We start from the raw sequence: 20,562 nt of genomic DNA on the forward strand, positions 1-20,562 counted from the left end.
TTATAAAAGTATTTAACCTTTTATAATTACCTATTATAAAACATAAAACAGCAGGTGTACTATATGAGCAAAATGTCACCAAATGTCAACCATTTCTCATGTTAGAGACAAACGTTATAAAAAAAATAATATATAAATCTTTACAAATTCCAAAGTTTATTTATTTTGTTATTTTTTAAATGACTGGTAGTTGCTAAACAATGTGGAAAGTCAGAATTATTAAACCCAACCAAATCTACTTAACTGTTAAAAACAAAAGCAAGAATAAAAACAAGACCACCAAACTTGAAACAAAACTAGTGTTTATATAAAACCAGAGTACATAATTTCACATTCAAAAATTAAGACCTGAATATACATGATATCAAACAAATGTGCCGAGGCATAAATATGATCAATACTTTCAATGTGTGCTCATCACACATATAAGGGGAATGAATAAAAGTATATTTTGGAATGTGCATGTAAAATAAATTGAGTGCATGTGACGGAATGGAAGTGAATAAACTTAGTTTTGGTCTCTGCAGACAGTATGAAATGTGTGCTACATTTTTACCCATAGCGGACAAGGCTTTAAACCTCCAAAAAAACACCCCCTTATACTGCTCACTTGGTATTACCATTGACTCCACCCTTGTTGTTTCGAATGAGGCCGTACTCAATAGCCAGATCCAGGCATCGCTGGGCGGCTTTCTGAACGGAGGCCTGTTTGGGATCGTCTCCTTTAGCCAGGACAGAGAGGATCTCCAGAGCCTCACTCTCCATCAGTTTCTCAGACAGACTTTTGTCGGCCTGCATGAGGTTCATTATGATGACCACCCCACGATGCCGCAGGTCCTGACTTTCGCTGAGCAGCAGAGCCTGGAAGATCTCCAGCCAGTGACTCGTCTACAGAAAAGTATGTGAATTGAGATGAAGAATGTGAGGATTTCTTAATCAAGAAAGACTCAAATCGGTACTCACTGTGTCAGGAATACGTGTACACAGCTCGGGCATCTCTCCGCTCAGCATGGCCAGCGTGCCTGATGCAGCCTTCCTCAGCCGCTCATCATCTTCACCACTGTAGAGCACCAGCAGCTTGAGACGGTCACTGTCTGTAGCCAAGTAACACTTCTGCACCTGATGCATCAAAAAAACCCACAAAATCAGTCTTTTCTAGAAGGATTTAGATCACAGTCCAGTCCAAAAACACATACTGTCATGTGACGTACCTCAGTGCTTAAGGCCAGATTGCACATACACTCCGTGGCAGCAGCTCGGACCATATCGTGCTCCTCAAACATGTAGCCCTCTATTTTAGGCACAGCTTTCTCCTTGATGATCTTCTGCCTGTGGGATTGAAATGTGGTTTTGATGGTTAGGTTGTTCTGTTGTTCAGTGGCTTAATGGAATAGTTCACCAAAAATGAAAATTTGCTGAAAATTTACTTGCCCAGTTTGTTTCTTCATCGGAACAGATTTGGAGATTATATCACTTGTTCACCAATGGACCCTCTGCAGTGAATGGGTGCCGTCAGAATCAGAGTCCGAACAAAAACATCACAATAATCCACATGACTCCAGTCCATCAACTAACATCTTGTGAAGCCAAAAGCTGCATGCTTTTAATAAGCACATCCATCATTAAGGTAGTTTCAATTTAAATTTAAAATCCACTGGAGAAAGCAATACTATGGATTGAGGACTTGTATTTTAGCCAGAAGCAACGGTTTTAAGTTAAAAACCTCTTAATGATGGAACTGTTATCTAAAGACACACAGTTGAGTCCATTAATTTCTTGTGTTTTTATCAGCTGTTTGGACTCTCATTCTGACGGCACCCATTCACTGCAGAGGATCATTTGATGAGCAAGTGATGCTAAATTTCTCTAAGTCTGTTCAGATGATACAACAAACTCATCTACATCTTGGATAGCCTGAGGCTTAGTACATTTTTAGCAGATTTAAATTTTTGGGTGAACTATTCCTTTACATTTATGATTCAATTTGTTTTAGTTGGTGATAGCTTACCTGAGTCTCTCACTGATGCCAGCCAGGTTGGTGAGGGCCATCAGAGCCTCAAAGTTCTGCAGCATCGTGCAGTCCAGCGCCAAAAGACTGACCAGGGGTCTAACCACCTCATAGACCTACACAAACTCACAAATCATGACATTAATCATTCAATTCCTGACTGCAATCAGAGAGAAGGTTGAAATCAGGTGCTGACGTACCCTCTCGCCCGGAAATGCAATCTCAGGGTTGGATGTGATGGTGATCTTGGCCAGAGCTTGCGCTGCTTTGATCTTACCCTGGTCTGTGCTCTCAGAAACTAGTGGTAGCAAGGCCTGCATCAAGCAAACAAGAAAACGGTCACATGTTATCATTTAAAATTTTGGCTTCAGCAAGATTTTTGCTTTTGAAAGAAATTTACACTTTTTTTTTTTTTTTAACAAGGATGCATTAAATTAATCAAAAGTGACAGTAAAGACGTGTAATGTTACAAAATATTTCCATTTAAATTTTTGTATATTAAAATAGAAAGTTATTTTAAATTGTAATATAATTACTGTTTTTACTGTATTTTTAAACAAATAAATGTAGCCTTGGGCAAGCATAAGTGACTTCTTTCAAAAACATTTTATAATCGATTAATCACGTCGGAAGTTTTGGTTTACGTTATATATGTATGTGTACTGTGTATATTAATTATGTATATATAAATACACACATACAGTACATATTTTGAAAATATTTACATTTATATATTCATATTCTTATATTTTATATTATATATAAACATAACACATTTTTCTTAAATATATACATGCATGTGTTTGTATTTATATATACATAATAAATAGTGCTGTCAAACGATTAATCACATCCAAAATAAAAGTTGTTGTTACGTATATATAAATACAAATACATGCATGTAGATATAAGAAAAATGTTATGTTTATATATTATTATATATATATATATATATAAAATATGTGAATATAAATGCATAAACATATATACTGTATAAACGTATATAGAATATATACTGTATGTGTGTGTATTTATGTATACATAATAAATATACATAGTACACACACATATATAAATGTAAAAAAAACCCTTTATTTTAGATGCGATTAATCGTGATTAATCGCTTGACAGCACTAATAATAAATATACACAGTATACACACATAATGTAAACAAAAACTTTTAATTTGGATGCGATTAATCGTTTGACAGCACTATTTATAATCTTACCAATCACAAACATTTGAACGGTAATGTACATTAAAATAATGGTGTGAAATGTTCTCATTCTGAAAGTCAACAGGCGATATGAAGAATATACTCACTTTTCCTCCTCCTTGTGCCACAACTAACCCTCTGTCCTCCTGTCTCTCCACCAGAGCCAAAATCACCCTGTCAGGGAGAGGAAGAGAGACTTTATTTAATCTGATAAAGGGGGCATTTCCTTGGATGGAGAATAACCATTTCGCACACTGAAATCCATTTTCAAACAATCTCCCCTGATGGAACAAATTGATCCAGGGCTTAATCTGAATTTGGGACAGTAGTTGTGCCAGCAGTGGGAAAGGGCCAAAACTGGAGTGCAAATAAATTACTTTTACAGTGGCAGCCTTTGAATTTGGCCAGAATTTTTCAAATTGATTGTGCTTCAGAATATTTCTAGACATGATCAAACTGAAAGCAGACCTGGCGATACACTCTCTGCAGGCCTCTGTGAGGGCGGGACTCTCTTGTTTCACCATACAAACCAACGCTGACACCACCCCGGCCTCCAAGAGCTTCACCAATCTCTTCTCTACAAACGACTGGGCATCCTACATGAAAACACAATGAGACATTACTGTAGTCACTGTAATATAAAAACTCATGTTGTTTCAAACTCTTGTGACTTTATTTTCTATAACAATTAAGAGCAATTCTTTATTGAATTTTTTGTCTGTTTTCACACAAAACTAAAGCGTGGCTTCAGAAGATGCCAATAAGTCATATGGACTACATTTGTGGTGATTTTTGTTCACCATATGCCTTCAAAGAGCAGCATGAACACTCTGCTAAACATCTTCTTTTGAGTTCTTCAGAAAAAAAAAAAGTGATACGGGTTTGAGAAAGGATGTTCATTTTCAGCATCGTATTTGTCACACTTACCTTTGGATGCTCCTCGGGTACGTGCTGTTTAGCATATTTAGCTAGTTCCACCATCTGAGGGTCTGGCTTCTCAACATCATAGCTGTTGGTGCAGTTAACCAGCGTCGATCCAACTGCATATAACACTGTTTTGTCTTCAGACTGCAAAGAAAATGAGAACATGAGGGAGTTGCATAGATGTCAACGATTAGCATTATGGGCAATCTCCAAAACGGAGAGAAAGGAGATACCTTAGCCAGCTCAAACATGGCCTGAAGGGCTTTCTTATCCTCCACCAGGTCCTCTTTCACATCGGCATCCAGCGTGAGGTAGGCCAGACCCTCGATGGCCCATCGTCGGGATGTTGGGGGTAGAGCTTCGTTGCAGAGCCACCTGGGAAAGAAAGACAGCTGAAGGCCACCTACATGTACATCTTTGCAATTATAGATCATTCTGCTTCTCTAAAGAGGTCTACTTTACATATGCACATCCATATAAAAATGTGCTTTTGCTGCAGCGGCAAAATTAAAAGGGTAAAATGAAGACATCTGCATAGGTTTAAATGCTTCTGGTACTGCATATGAAAAACAGCTGAACATGAGCAGCGTCTTTGATTAATAAAAACTACCCCTTATATGATGATCCCCTTGCGACAGACCTCTTCTTAAAATATAAGGCAAACAATATATATAACTTAAAATATAGGAAGAAATATATTTTGATGTGTAAATAATGTGTAATGTTTACATGACATTTTATATTAATATTATAAATATGTATAATAGATCAATAGATATTACATAATCTTATATTTTAAGTTTATATTTTCATTGTAATAATGTAATATCAACATAAATATAAATAATATTATACATTTAAAAATGTATATAAATATAACTAAATAATAATAATCATTAATAATTAATATATAAATCAATACATTAAATAATTTATTAAATAGTCAAATAAAATATAAAGGTGTAAATATAAATAATATATAATGTTTCATGTCTACAAGACATTTTATATAACATTATAAAGATGTATAATTGATATGACATATTCTTATATTTTATGTTTATATTTTTACTTTTATATTGTCAATGTAAAATGTAATAACAACATATAAAAAATAACTAAATAATAATAAGACATTAATTATATATAAATTCATACATTAAATAATTTATTAAATATACAAATAACAAAATATTTATTATTTTATAATAATGCAATATCAATATAAATATAATATATAAAACAATATATAATATATTAACATTTTAGTAATGAATATTAGTAAGTAATATATAAATTAATAAATCAAATAATTTGTTTAATAGTAAATATTTAACTAATAATAAAATTGTACATTAATAAAATTATTATTACATAATATTCACAAAATAATAATTAAAAACACTACATTAATAAAAATATATATTTATGATAAATAAACCATTTTCCTTAAACATATGATGTTAATATGTTAATAAATTTTTTCTCAGCCTCCCAATATTAGTATGAAACCCTTGTCTTAAAGGACAGGAGCGTCTAAACTGGATTTTTTAAACTGCTGAGTGAAAATGAGTGGTTGCGCTCACAAAACTGACCACTACAATGCTATAGACCAATTTGGAGTAGACGTCACAGTTAAGTCAGGTGGCAGAACATACAGGGGACATATTGTATTAGCCCTACAGTTACAGCATGAAATAATTTTGAAACCTATTGCTATTAACATTTTACATAACATTTATGTATTTTAACTCACAATTCTGAAAGTTTACATGTCATAAATCGGACTTTATAACTCGATTTAACTCAACAATAGCGAGTTTGTCAATTCTGAGGAAAAAAAGCCAGAAGTCAGGAATATAAACTCATGATTCTGAGCTGAGGGGAAAATATATAATCTCGGAACTGTGAGAATAAAGTAAGAATTTTGAAACATAAACTCAAATTTGCCTTTTTTAAAATTTGTGTATTCCATGGCTTCAAGTAGGCAGCTAGTTGAAAACTGTCATTTTCTGCCACCAGATAGGCTCCGCCCACAAAAATAGTCAAACACCGAATTGGTCTATTAGCAAAGCTCAAAACTTACTTCCTGCACTGTTTTGCGAGTTTAAGTGTTGAACCTTCTGCAAACTGCTTCATGCTGAAATCAGTGCCTCCAGCGGAACCAAGCTTGCACAACCCCTACAAAACACACGCAAAACGTACAGAATTGAGGGGAAAAAAAGACAAATCTCTCAAAATGTAGATGTCTTTGAGTCTGAACACTCACCACCAGTGCTCGGACACGTATCCGGTCATTTTCGCTCTTCTTGTACAGGTCTTTCAGTAGAGCCACGCCATTGGCTGTGATGAAGGACGCTCTCTTGGCTTTTCCGGCGGCATGAATGAGCGCCTCCACTGCCACCTGCTGGTGAGTGATGTTTTCGGACGCACAAAGGGAAATGACAGCATCCATGATACCGCTCAGCTCCAGGGTGCGATTTCCCACGTCACTGGGACCCTGCAGCAGTACAGAGACCGTCTGTATCGCTCGTAGTTTACTCTCCATATCTGAGCTGCCAAAGTGATACCTGTAAAAAAATGAAAATGGAGAGTGAATTGTTTTTCTCACAATTCTGAGTTTATCTCTCACAATTCTGCCCATATATAACTTACTGGACATATTCCTCACAGAGCTTGTTGAAGTTTTCCCTCTCTTTATCACTCTTCAGGTCATCATAAAGCTTATTAAGCAGAACTGAGCAGCTCATAGGAGTGTTGTCCGTGAGCGGCGGCCCTCCTTCGACCTCGGGTACAGTTCCTGCTACTTCTAGAATCTTCTTCAGCCCTAAAGAAAAGTATAGAGACACATCAAATGACCTATTCAAAGGTGTCAAAGGATTTTAACATCAGTGATGTCTACGCATGTCTACTAAATCTCAGAAGAGAGCAGATCAAAGCCTGTCAAACGTACCCTGGTCGATGACCCACAGGGTGAGAGAGTTGTCTGGGTTTTTCAAGGATTTTCGTGGCACCTGTTTGACCAGCAGGTTGATGGCGCTGTCACGTCCGGCTCCAGACACGCTGGATGCGGGAAGCATGTCAATTAGATGACGCAACATGGAACGCAACTCACGGGAGGGTTCTGCAATACACACAAAGCATTTTCAAGATTGATGCAATTTCAGTTTCATATTTATGACCCAAGAAATAAGACACCAGAAATGTCTAGAAGTACTAATATAATATCAGCGGATGTTTCGCATGTATTATTACAGCAATTTCTTACAATTATACTTGTATAATTGCAAACTCTTTGAAGTTTGCAGACTGGAGGAAATATTTAAAAAAAAGAAGAAAAAAAAAGAAGAAAAATATTAAAAGGCATTCTGGAATACTGGATTCTAATTGGTTAATCAGCAGTCAAATCTTTTTATATAATTTTTCAGTTTTGTTTTTCCAAGGAAACCGATTGCATAGCTATGCAAGTTTCTCATATCATTATTTTTCATATCACTATTTCTTCCCATTAAAAACAATAAAAAAAAAAAAAACAACAACAAAAAAAACCAAATCATTATTTCATCACTATTTTATTGACATTTAAATTATTCATTTTTTGTTGTTTTATTTATTTATGCATTTATGTTTTTATTTATAAATAAACATTTTTAGTAGTTTTGGTTTATAAAAATATATAATACACACACACACACATATATATATATATATATATATATATATATATATATATATATATATATATATATATATATATATATATATATATATATATATATATATATATATATATATATATATATATATATATATATATATATATATATATATAAATAAAAACAAAAACTACTAAAAATGACCAAAAAACAAAACAATAAAATTGCTAGTTGCCAAGACGTAACTTAACATGTTGAACCAAATGAAAAATTAATAAAAACCACATAGACATACCCTGCGTCCCAATGTTCATACTATCCATCCTAAATAGTATGTGAGACTGCAATAAGTGTGTTCCAAAGCATAGTATGTTGAAAAGAGTATGCCAAAAGTCCCCGGATGGTCTACTATTTCAGGTCGATTTTTGAAGTGTGGATCCGTGCACACTCTAATGGCTAAAATTGGCCACAATCCATTGCGCTTTGGCGAAGGATTCAGTCTAGAACTACAAACACGAATAAAGAGCGTTAGAAAAACTACAAACGTGGCGGATGCGCGCGATCGACCTTTATGTAGAAAGGTTTACAAAAAGGGGTCCGAGTTACTAATAATCAACATTTAAACTGGTAAAAACTATTTATTTATTGTTATCCGTGTTATATTTCATCTGCAACAGCAATGTGAACTTTTATAAACATCCATTTGGTCGTTAACTTTTAAATGCATCATTATGCATAAAATAGCAGAGCCGCGACTGGCAGATCAACAAGCTACTTCTTTTTTCTCCAATACGGTAGGAAGTTAAATTAAATGAAATGTGGAGGATGTTAACAGTGACAAGATGATTGACAGGCCAGTTTACAGTGACAGGGTGCGTGTAACAGATGCGACATGAACGCAGTTTTGTGACGTGATAGTATGTCCCAAAGCTTGCCTACTCTTCTACTACACACTCAAAAGTGTGTTCGTTTTCTTCACCAAAAGAGTACTTACTTTAAGGGCGTAGTATAAGTAGGCACATTGGGACGCAGCAACAGACATATATATTAGTGCCGTCAAACGAATAATCGCGATTAATCGCATCCAAAATAAAAGTTTTTGTTTACATAATATATGTATGTGTACTGTGTATATTTATTATGTATATATAAAAGACACACACATACAGCATATATTTTGAAAATATTTACATGTATATATTTATATTCATATATATTATATCATATATAAATATATTTAATATATAAATGTAACATTTTTCTTAAATGTATACATACGTGTATATATATATATATATATATATATATATATATATATATATATATATATATATATATATATATATATATATATATATACACACACATAATACATGTACACAGTACACACACATATTATGTAAACAAAAACTTTTAATTAGGATGTGATTAATCACGATTATTTGTTTGACAGCACAAATATATGTTGTTTGTATTTTTTATTTTATTTAGTTCAACAAGTTATGCCTTGGCAGCTGAATTAAAAAGGCTTTTATATTTTATTTTATTTAAAATGTATTTAATTATTTAATTTATCATTTATTTGATTTCAAGTAAGTAGTTTTAGTTAACTATAATAAGTCTGTGGCCACAAACACTTATTTTAGTCTTTAAACTGACATAACCCAGTCTTAAAGAAGTAGAACAGAAATTCTCAGCTGGAAATTATTTCTGGGCTTAAAGTAGGTCACTGAAATGAGCTCTCAAAGTGAAGGTTGGCGTCTCACCTGGCAGTATGGCCTCATCTTTCCCTCTGATCTCTTTCTTCATGCCCTCCGTAAGAGCCTCGAACATCACCTGGATCAGATGGCATGCTGAGAGAGACACAGTGGAAGCAGAAGAACCCATGACGCCGCACAACCGGTCCATGCCCACCTCGTTCACAATGGCCATGGTCTACAAACAAAACAATATGCATAACTTAAGATGACCTTTGGGTTAAAATAATACACTTGATTGTGAGGGGAAGTTACTCACCCTTGACTGGTGTCCGGTGCACAGGCCAACCAGAGTTCTGAGAGCAGAAAGGATCAGATCCTCCTGTTGGGAGTCGAGAAGATTCTGGAGGAGTTTGACTCCATCGTTTCTGAAGATCTGCTCGGCGCCTGCGTCCTCCCGCGAAAGCACCACCAGATTCTGAGCAGCCTGATTAAAACGTAACAGAGAACATCTCAAAGACTGTATGTTATAAATTATACTAATTATAATAAGGCGGCCTTTCCCACCTTCTGTCTGTCTGAAATTGGCGCTGAACTGTCCAGAAGGAGTTTGAACATCTGTTGAACTCGTGAGTCTGTGGAGGAGAGCTGTGCTGCCTGTATATAAACACAAATATGGCTTCATTTTCAGGTCATAAATAGTAATAGTGATACATTCCTTCACAAGCACCACTCATAACCCACCTTCTGCTGGATCTGTGCTCCTAGCTGTCTAAGCAGGTCCTGGAAAGCTTTATTTTTGGGTTCCAACTGTGCACATATCTGAGCGTCCTTAAACGCCTGATCTAACCGTCCGAGCTTCTGCAGAGCCTGTGCTCGACGAAATCGGGCCTTGACGTCACCTTGATCCACGTCCAAAGCTTGAGAACGGGAAACACGGCTCGGTTAGAGAGATGAACATGATGTTGGTCATGAAGGTGAAACCCTAGATGTCATTTTTACCTTTGGTGGCATCTGCCTCTGCTTTAGTATGGTCTTCAAGTTTAAGATAGCATGCTGCTCGGTTGCGGTACAGAACCGCACTCTCGGATTGACAGTCGCTGATCTTTAAAGCTTTGGTGTAGCAGCTGAGAGCTTGTTGCACATCACCGGCTTTAAAATGGTTGTTTCCTTCCTCCCTCAGCATAGAGGAGTCCTGGGACATCTACATATTAATAAAAACACATTAAATTTGGAAATAGAATAGAACTGATCTATATAGAAGAGAATAGATATTTTATTGCAACATGAATGGGGCTACTGCAATTATAGGTACAGTTGTGCAGCTGTACTGCAATATGCAAAACAAATACATTTAACAATGAAAACAATAAAAATCACGGTAACACTTTATTTTAACGTGTGCTTGTTGCACATGTTATATGTACTTACTATTATAATAACAATTAATAATACACAATTACATGCAAGTATCCCTAAGCCAAACCCTAACCATATAGTAAGTAGTGTACATGTAGTTAATTAATATTACTCAGTACTTAAATGTATAATTGCACTGTAACAAGGACACCTTAAAATAAAGCGTAACCAAAGTCACAACACAAAAAATGTGCTCGCAAATAATACATATGCAGGCATCATTCATAACATCTGTGTCTAGAGCTGTAACAGTAACTATGGTAAAGTTGAATGGTAAACAAACATAAAACTCACCTTTCACTGCGTCGTTTGCTTTTTTCAGAAAAAAAAAACAATCTAAATTTAATACAATCTAAATTATTTCTACTTGTTTTAAAAACGACGTAAAATATTCCCAGTGCTCTCAAAATCTACAATTTTTCTGTTCTCGACTGTTCTGCCTGTACGCTTCCTGGTTTTGATACGCGATGATGACGCCGCAGAATATTACTGGTTGAGCGTCTAGTTGCGTCATTAATATTCATGATGGATTAGAAGCTCCTCCTCCTTTGCGCGTCTTGACCATATAAGTCCAGCAACATCCAACACAGGAATCTATTAATTTGAATTCCGTTGCACTGACAGAGGCAGTAAAATAAAACATTAATATATGCCTTTCCCTCTGCTGAAAGAATGTTGTCTTTTTCTACATGACTTGTTCTAGATTTCTAGATAATTATTTACATTTACATCTGTTCATACAGAATTGACTTTCAAAAATAAAAGCACACTGAGAAGTATTCACTAAAAGTGTGACAACTAGCCCCGGTCTGGACTGATTAAAATGTTCTGGATTGTATATTTGCATCGTTTAACACGTCTCTGACACGTACTCCCCCCCCCACAGTAATCTAACCAATCAGAAACCAGTGCGCCTCAGCCCTCCGAAAACTACACTTCCCACAATGCTCTGCTCCATTCTCAAGCTCTCGCGTAGGATCACAGACGTCTTTCAGGAGGAAATAACGGGTAAATATTTGACGTCCCGTGACTGCTTTCTCGTTTAATATCCATGCCACTAATAGGTCAGCCGTTTCAAAAAACGCTAGAAGTGCAGTATAATGATTCTAAACGTTAGAAAGGTGTTTTCTGTAGCTTGATCGCGCGCTTCTATTGAAGAATAGACCAGAGCCAATGTATTTACATGCTGCACGCACATAGTACGCGATCGTACCTACGGATCTAGCTGATAAACTCTTATATTGTCTGATCTTGAGCAGGAATGTCGGTTAGAGGTGGATATATCGGACAAACGAGTAACTTGTCTCCATGTGCAGATACAGGCTAAGGCTGTCTGTGGATATCAGTGGGTTTGTCTATGGCGACAAGAGGGTTTAATGATAAACTATGTGCTTAAAGGCTCTGATATCAGTGCTGACGATAACCTTCCTACACGAGAAGAGGCCATTATTTCAGGCATATTTCTGGAAAGTCATGTTGAGGTCTTTGGGACTTTCAGGGCAAGATCAGGCTGCTGTAGTTTTACATACTGATCACTTCCCTCGCTTGTTATTTATTTATTTTTTTGCATATCTTTATTGTAATGTATCTGTATATTTAATATTTTTATTTTTCAAACAGTCAGTGATTACTGTGACTCTTTCTGTCTCAGAGATACAATATATATATATATATATATTTTTATTATCATTATTTTTTTAAAATTAATTTTCTTTTAATTATGGCCAAAAGCCGATATCGTAAGTCTACAGTCTTTTGTCTGTTGTTTAAATCCAGTTTTCACAATTTGTGTTCGGGCCAATATGGGATTTTTAATTGCTGATGCCAATACTGATGGGGTTGGATGACCAATATAAAGGCAAATGAGCTGTGCAGCATTACTGAGATGTAATCTAATGAATATTTAATAAAATATATGTAATATCCATTTATAAGGCCTTTTGGAAGTAGCTTCTGATAATATGCTCAACCTGGCCGATATATTGGTCTGTCATTATTCACAATGAACCTCCAATTAATAATTATTATTATTATTATTTTGCTATTTTTGGCTAAATATTTTTTCAGAGGATCAGTAAATTTAGTATTTTTTTCTGGCATAGTATATTGTTTAAATTGTAAAAAAATAAACTAAAATAATAAAATAAATAAATGAATTAATTTAAAGTATATTTTGTATTATAATATCTGCCTCCAAAATCCACAGATTCACACTTGAATGACGATTAAAAAAATTACTTGAACTAAAAATGTTTTTACAAAATTCCCTGCTGTGTTTTGCATTGGGAATAATGTGTGTTTTTAATTGATTGGCTTCCATTGTCTTGATTTAAGCTTTAGTAGATGCTTGCGTTTGCATGTGTAGTATTTGGGAAAACCATTAAATTCCACCATTCACTGAGATTGTTTGTTTTCACAGGTGCTTGGCTCTCTGTTTCTGAGGCTTGCTGTGGAAATCTGAGCCTCAAAATAGGAAACATGGAAGAAAGACCTTCAAACCAACTCTATTCATTAGTATTCTAAAACTAGGTTTACTATCTTCCATTAAGATTCCCTTTTGTAGCCTCCTCAGTTTTATGTAGCCGTTCCTGGACGCTCTCCATTTTGGACGTGGGATCGGTTGAGCTGTTTACCAGTGCTGGAGGAAAGGCCTAATCCCAAATCCTTCTGGAGAGCGCTAAGACACTGCCTGACTCCAAGCTGACGGGATTAACTTCATATTAGATTTGTGAGACAAGGGAAAGAGAACACCTGCTTGTTTCTACAGGCAAATCCAGGCCTGGATCTTGTATGCGAAACGCCACCTTCCATTGTCAAGTTTGGCACAATTTGTGCACTTCCCAGAATTGCCTCCTGTTGTAGGACTTGATAATCCAGAATCATTCAGAATCAAGGTCAGTCGTCCTTGACTGCAGAAAAGGGACGGTGCTCGTGTTCGGCCCCCAAATATTAAGACTAGAGACTTTGTTGGATACATTATGCCATTAAAAGCGTAGTGCACAAGCAGATCTGCATCATCTGTGTCCGAGAAGACCCATCAGCCAAGCTGGAAAGAAAAAAAAGGCTTAAGAAAGAGGGGGCGTACTGAGCCAGGTCGTTCTTATTCTGCTCTGGTCGTTTCTCTGCTCAGTGGAAACCTGCATTCGATGGCTCCTCTGCCGACTCAGACCGGAGTGACCACTGCCCTGTGAAGGACTACGCTCAAGCCTGTAAGTCAGAAAACACACACACTTTGTTTTAAAAACATAGACAGTTGGGTGGTGCTGATGTGCTGGTTGTGACATGATATGCTTAATAATAATTAGTTTTTTTTTTACGATTAAGTATTTGTGCATTTTCAAGTCTAAACTGACAAGACAGTACAATTAGAAATGTCCAAGTATTTAAACAGTGTTATTTTAGTATTATTTATTTACTAGCAATATAATTTATTAATATTTTAAATTAGCTTTTATTTTTAAACTTTAAGTTTTCAATTTAATTTGAGTTATTTTATTATGTGCTTTTGGGATTTTTATTAGCTTTGTTTTTTGAATTTTTCTTTTTAGCTTAAATTTATTTTATTTCATTTTGGTTTTAGTTGTTTAAGTACTTTGAACTTATTTTATTTCACTTAGTTGCCAAGTTTATGGTTTTCGTCTGATATTTATATTTTATTTAAGCTTTATTTCAATTAATGAAAATTCTGTGTAATAATTGTAGTTTTCACTTACATTGTTTAAACAACATTAAAAACTGAATGTGATATATAGAGACTATATTATGTTTATTAATATTTATTAAATCCATGACATTATATTGTGTTATAATAATATTGATGCACCAAATATATACACACACACACATATATATAGATACACGCGCACATAAGATGCTAAACGTTTGTACGTGTGTGTGTATATATATATATATATATTACACTACGACTAAAAATATTTATTTAAAGCTAAGATGCTACATATATACACACACATTATATATACACTGTAAAAAGAAATTCGTAAAATTTAGGGTAAAAAAACGGCAGCTGTGGTTGCCGGAATTCTACCGTAAAATATACGGTAGCAACATTTTAGGTTTTACAGTTTTAACTTAAATTTACAGTTAAATACCGTAATTTCATTAACTGATATAATGTTAATATACCAACCTATTGAAGTACTGAAATCTGTTTTGTACCTTTGAAATACACTGATAACCACCAAATTAAACTGAAATATGCAATAAACATTAATTTAACAACATTAGATGTAACATAAACATAACTGATAAGAAAAAACTAAGAAATGCGTTAACGGCGTTAAATAATTTTAACGCGTTAAACAATTTTAATGCGTTAAACTGAAAAAATGAATCGTCTGCGTTAACGTGCTAATTTTGACAGTAATTTTAAAACAGTACTTCCATCTAATCTAATTTTAAACAGTACTTCCATCTACTTCGTTCAATGGTTTTTGGGTTCTGATTTGCTCTAATATACATTTTTATTGCTATTTTATGTAACCAGAATTGGCGCTTTACATCATTTGATGTACTTCATGAGTTGTTTGGATTTTGTTTTGTTATTTCTCTTATCGCGAGCCACAGAAAGCGGTAGATTGGAGTGTGTGTCTGAGATCTGAGCAGAAGCGAACATTAACTAGTAACAAAATGAGAACTCTTGCTCAAGAACTGGAGATGCTGTATTAGATCCATCCCTGTCACAAGCTGTTTGATAAAGTGCTCGGGACATGTCCTCACCGTAATGACATATATATGCGCACACACACACAGAGCGGCTTTGCCAGAGGGACATTAGATTCCCTGTCTGGGCTCCCGCTGTTCAGAACCTGTGTTGTTCTTTTTTCCCCCTTCCTTTCTTCGGTTTGAATGGCTGAGGATAAGGGGCACTTTGAAGGAGGCTGGAATTGGCGATGGTTCGGTCGCAGTTGACAGACTGCCGCGCAGTTCCTGCTGATTGTCGTCCCCCGTGTATATTTCACCGCCTCTTCTAGCCCTCCCCTATCCCACGAGCCCCTGCTTTAGAATTTGGAGCTCTGGGGGAGAGCAGAGGTGGACTTTAAACATTGCTGGCAAATCCTTTTCAAGCACTTTTTCACTTTTGGGACACAGCTTCATCAGAACTCATTTGTGCAGGTTAACGTTCTCTTCTTTTGTCTCTGCTCCTCTTGACCTGGACATTAGCATCCGTCAGATAAGCAAAGGAGGATGAAACTGAAGAAGCAGGTGACCGTTTGTGGCGGGGCCATCTTCTGTGTGGCTGTCTTCTCTCTCTACCTGATGTTGGATCGCGTCCAGCACGATCCCGCCAGGAGACAGAGCGCCGGAAACTTTCCTAGGGTAAGTCGGCGGCGATCTCTTTATGAATTCCCTTTGTCCTGGATTACATTTTTTGCTGTGTGGGTCTGTTTGAATGGCTTCATTTATCAAAGTCTTCAGTGGGGTTTTTTCAGGCTAGCAAGTGCAAAAGCTAGTGATGTGACCAATTCGTTTCTGGCTCTGACTCAAGCTAATTAACTACTAAATTAGCTAGTGAATAACTCTCCGTGAGTGCTGGCTTTTTTTCTGACACGAAACCAAAGGCTTTTTTAAATGCAAAAAACCTAATTATTAGGAAAATGTGTTGGTGTTCTTGTAGAAATTGCGTACAGGATGACACACAGTTGATGGTGTGTGAATTAGCACGTTTTATGTGCTTTGTATTCAGAAAAAAAAAAAAAAAAGCACATTATGGAAATTCAGATATTGTTTGTATTCAAAGCCTGCACTAATCATTTTTCAATTTGATTGCCAGTGAGCTTTGCACTTACAGCTTCTGTGACACTTGATATTAGTAATACTTGCCAAGGCAAGGGATTTGAAGAAACTCCCAATCCTAAGTATTACGTTTTTACATGTAACTCAACCCTCACCCTTTGTACTACGGATCTGAATGATTCCTCAAATCGTGCGGCGTGTTGGGGAGAGGTGTGCTATTACTTTTCTAAGCCATCAGACTTGTGATCCGCCTGGGGGATGATAAAAAGGCAGAAAAAAAAAATACTGTGAATTTACATCGAAGAAAGGATCTGAGACATATCTAAGGACTGGAATATCATCTCTTTTGAAAACCTCAAGAACATCCTAGCAAAAAAATATAAGAAAAGTATATTCATAAATATATTCATAAATACATAAAAAATATCTATAATAATTTGAAAATAAGTACATTTACATATATATGTATATATATGTATGTATGTATATATAATATATGTATGTATGTGACCCTGGACCACAAAACCAGTCAGATCATATTCCATGAAGATATTTTGTAAATTTACTACTGTAAATATATCAAAACATAATTTTTGATTAGTAATATGCATTGCTAAGAATTCATTCAATTTGTTTTGCACCCTCAGATTCCAGATTTTCAAATATTTGCATCTCGGCCAAATAGTGTCCTATAATAACAAACCATACATCAATGGAAAGCTTATTTATTCAGAATTTGGGGTGTGTCTAAAAAAGAGCTGATTTGGAGTGTATGGCTTTAAATGCAAATGAGCTGCATATTCCCGCCCCGTCTCCAGAAGAGGGCGTCGCATATTTGTCTCTCTGCATTGCATACCTACTGCAGTTAATAGCCGATTGAAGAAGCAACATAACTGCGAGTGAGAGAACCGGTGTTCAGCTGGACATATGGGAAGCCAAATGCACTGAAAGTGGGACGAAGTGGCATGATGTTACAGAGCTTGCGCCGCGCTGACCTGTCATTGGCACTGATCAGTTAAAAAATACTTAATGCACGCACACAAATAAAGTTAAAGCGCTAAGCACTATAACAACATGACTTTCACAAAGGAGTCTGAAGTGATGCACGTATTTAGGTAGATTTTGAGGCACAATACCTTGAAAAATGAAAGTAATCCACAGCGTTCTCAGCAGCTCAGATGTTGGGAGAAAATGAAGACTCTTATGTGTTCAGTCTTACATCCAAACACAGAGCACGGGGAATGCTTACGAGACATTGTTGACGTTACAGCTGCTCGAGCGCAGAGAAAATGAAGGACAGTGTAATACATTTTTGTCATTGTAGGGTGGTTGTGTTCACACACTGCCAACACACATTTATGTCCAAACACCATGTAAAAGTGGATTTTGCATAATAGGTGCCCTTTAAATAAATTGAACGATTTTATACTATTTTGTCTTGATACATTTAAAATAAATAAATAAGTAAAATTAACCATTTAAATTTTTGCAAGTGAATTTAAGCAACCTAACATTATAACATATAGTATGAAAAATAGATAGCAATTTTTATATTGATATGATATTATACAATGAGCAGATAATATTATACAAAATGTGTTTATTTACAAATGATTTCAGATGTTTTAAATGATTATATGTATGTTTATATATGCCTAATTTCACTTGCAAAATTTTAAATGGTTGATTTTAATGTGTAATTTTGGAAATGTATTTAGACAAAATAGTATGAAATCATCCAATTGTCAGGTTTTGGCCATAACATGACAAACAATAAACAACATTAATACATCCCTACTCAGAATCGCTACTTAATAAAGTAAAAATGCAGTTTGTTAGTGATACTGTAGACGTGTTGCAATGCCAGTCCTGTGTGCCTTGGTGTGTCGCCCCCTCTTGAGTGCTCAGGTCAGTCATGTGATGTTGTAGATTGTGGTGGTAGATAGATTACACCTCCATCCCCCTGGTTTTTTCAGAGCCAGATTTCGGTGTTGCAGAACCGCATCGAGCAGCTGGAGCAGCTCCTGGAGGAGAATCATCAGATCATCAGCCACATCAAAGACTCTGTGCTGGAGCTCACCGACACGGGGGCCATCTCTCCAAGCGGACACCTCCCCTTCCGTAGCGCCAATGGCTCCTGGGTGCTGCCCTTTGATGGCAGGCCCACCTTTCTCTCCGTCAAGCCGCTGGATTGCCAATTCGCACTGGGCCGCAGGAGCCAAACCGACCTGCAGGTGAGAATCAAAACAGCATCTCAGTGGGTTGAATTGCGTGTGGAATGACTTGAGTTTAATGCAGTGTTATCTGGGAGAGGATTGCAGTGCGGCTTTGGGATTCTCTTGTGGTTACAGCTGTGGTGCTCTGTTTATGTTTCCTGGCAATCCTTGCCAAGAAATCCATTAATAATCACACTGTTTTGAGTCTGCAACTTTTACAGTTACTTTTGCAGTGGGTCGTTACAGTGTCAAGTTAACAGAGATATTGGAATCTCAATATGGCTCAGAGAGTAAATTAAACACATTTTTATTTAAATTGTACACATTGTCAGTGGTCAAAAGCCAAATATGGGTCACCTTGCATTCTTTTTTTAAAGAGGAATGTCTGAAGAACAAATAATGTTGATACTAGAAATGTATCTTGTTTACCTCCATCAAAACAATTGTGTAGATAGAACATACCTGTCTGAGTGCCATAAATATTCATAAATCTAGATTACTTCTGCCGGTTTTATTTGACTATTTTATTTATTTTTAGTCTGTATTTTATTTTCAGTCAGTATTGGCAACTAATATCAGCTGATATTAGTTTTTTAACTGTTTCTGCCCGTTTTAGATTGATTTAGATTCAAATCACATTTGCCATCACCTAGCATCCACTTAATTTTCTCCTAGTAATGCACAATATTTTTCATTTTTAGAATTTAATTTAATCTTATTTTAATTAAATTTTTTAAATTGGTGTTAGCCATTTTGGAATTTATCTGCTGATATTGGTTGTTTAATTGTTTATGCCTATTTTAGATTGGATTTAAATGACATTTGCCATCAGTACTATGGTACTACAGATTTAAGAGCACTAGTATTTCAATACTATTTTTTTATTTATTTATTTATTTATTTTTTACATAATACTGTTTGTCTATAGTATACTATAGTATTAATTTATCTTAAAAAAAAAAAACTAAAATTACTTGGTGCACCTTTAATATTATTTTTCAAATCCTCAGATACTTGGAATTTTTTGATATTTTGAGAAAATTAAAAAAACCATCCATTCAAAACACGTCTAAAACCTGACATGTTGTGAACAGGCACTGTAAGTCTCCATTGGGTGCGCTGTTATGCTTCAGGCCGTCACGCCTACACTAAATACAGGTCCTGTGTCATCTGTCAGTTATACCAAATTGCCATGAGATGTAGTATTTATCAGGAAGTCCACAACATGCCTAGTTTTGTGGACAATTGTTGAATGTAACGTCTTTATCGCATATTTGTGTCTCCAAGTGGAGGTTTTTGTAAAGATATTTTGGAATTGTGAAACGGAAGGGTCCAGATGAATCTGTGCAATAACATTCGAGACAATCTCTGAATTGTTTGGTTGGCCACAGATGCTGGATGTATACTCCTTGCTGAGCTTCGATAACATGGATGGAGGTGTTTGGAAGCAAGGCTTTGAGATCACCTACGAGCCCAACGAGTGGGACGACGAGCCCCTGCAAGTGTTTGTGGTCCCTCATTCGCACAACGATCCAGGTAGGGATTGAAAACTTCATTCACAAGTCAAAACTCAAGTCATAAACACAAAAGCTGTGCTTGTGTGTCAAGTAGTTGTCCTGCTATCGGATTTCATGCCACATGCATACATGCATTATATCTGCGGTCTCA

The 20,562-nt window shown here is 35.7% G+C and overlaps 2 protein-coding genes across 5 annotated transcripts in view; one reads left to right on the forward strand and one right to left on the reverse strand.

Moving 5' to 3' along the window:
• Positions 1-285: 285 nt before the first annotated feature.
• unc45a (unc-45 myosin chaperone A) lies at positions 286-11,395 on the reverse strand. The gene is made up of 19 exons (XM_058768088.1): positions 11,216-11,395; positions 10,505-10,706; positions 10,247-10,422; positions 10,070-10,159; positions 9,822-9,989; positions 9,572-9,740; positions 7,103-7,273; positions 6,805-6,976; positions 6,419-6,719; positions 6,236-6,330; positions 4,383-4,524; positions 4,153-4,293; positions 3,694-3,821; positions 3,333-3,399; positions 2,209-2,322; positions 2,009-2,124; positions 1,212-1,329; positions 964-1,119; positions 286-888 (listed from the first exon to the last, which is right to left on the reverse strand). Exons 2-19 carry the CDS (start codon positions 10,704-10,706, stop codon positions 607-609), a joined length of 2,808 nt encoding a protein of 935 aa, XP_058624071.1. The 5' UTR covers positions 11,216-11,395; the 3' UTR covers positions 286-606.
• Positions 11,396-11,846: 451 nt separating this feature from the next.
• Positions 11,847-20,562, forward strand: part of man2a2 (mannosidase, alpha, class 2A, member 2) — a 39,963-nt gene continuing 31,247 nt past the window's right edge. For 3 of the 4 annotated variants that reach the window (XM_058766924.1, XM_058766923.1, XM_058766921.1), the window contains exons 1-5: positions 11,847-11,929; positions 13,341-14,130; positions 16,106-16,261; positions 18,655-18,912; positions 20,286-20,430. In XM_058766924.1, the coding sequence (XP_058622907.1) occupies positions 16,130-16,261; positions 18,655-18,912; positions 20,286-20,430 (535 nt within the window). In that variant the 5' untranslated portion in view covers positions 11,847-11,929; positions 13,341-14,130; positions 16,106-16,129. Of the gene's footprint in view, positions 11,930-11,964; positions 11,986-13,340; positions 14,131-16,105; positions 16,262-18,654; positions 18,913-20,285; positions 20,431-20,562 lie in introns of those variants that run through there. The other variant, XM_058766922.1, reaches the window with a different exon arrangement.

Source organism: Onychostoma macrolepis, chromosome 25 (genome assembly GCF_012432095.1).
Source record: "Onychostoma macrolepis isolate SWU-2019 chromosome 25, ASM1243209v1, whole genome shotgun sequence".
NCBI lineage: Eukaryota > Metazoa > Chordata > Actinopteri > Cypriniformes > Cyprinidae > Onychostoma > Onychostoma macrolepis.

Bases quoted from the DNA above. Each gene is read 5' to 3' on its own strand.
- unc45a (XM_058768088.1), bottom strand. From the start codon at position 10,706: ATGTCCCAGGACTCCTCTATGCTGAGGGAGGAAGGAAACAACCATTTT. The intron at 6,720-6,804 runs GTAAGTTATATA...ATTTTTTTACAG, and splicing joins CTCTGTGAGGAATATGTCCA to GTATCACTTTGGCAGCTCAG. The intron at 3,400-3,693 runs GTCTGCTTTCAG...TCTCCCTGACAG, and splicing joins TGCAGAGAGTGTATCGCCAG to GGTGATTTTGGCTCTGGTGG.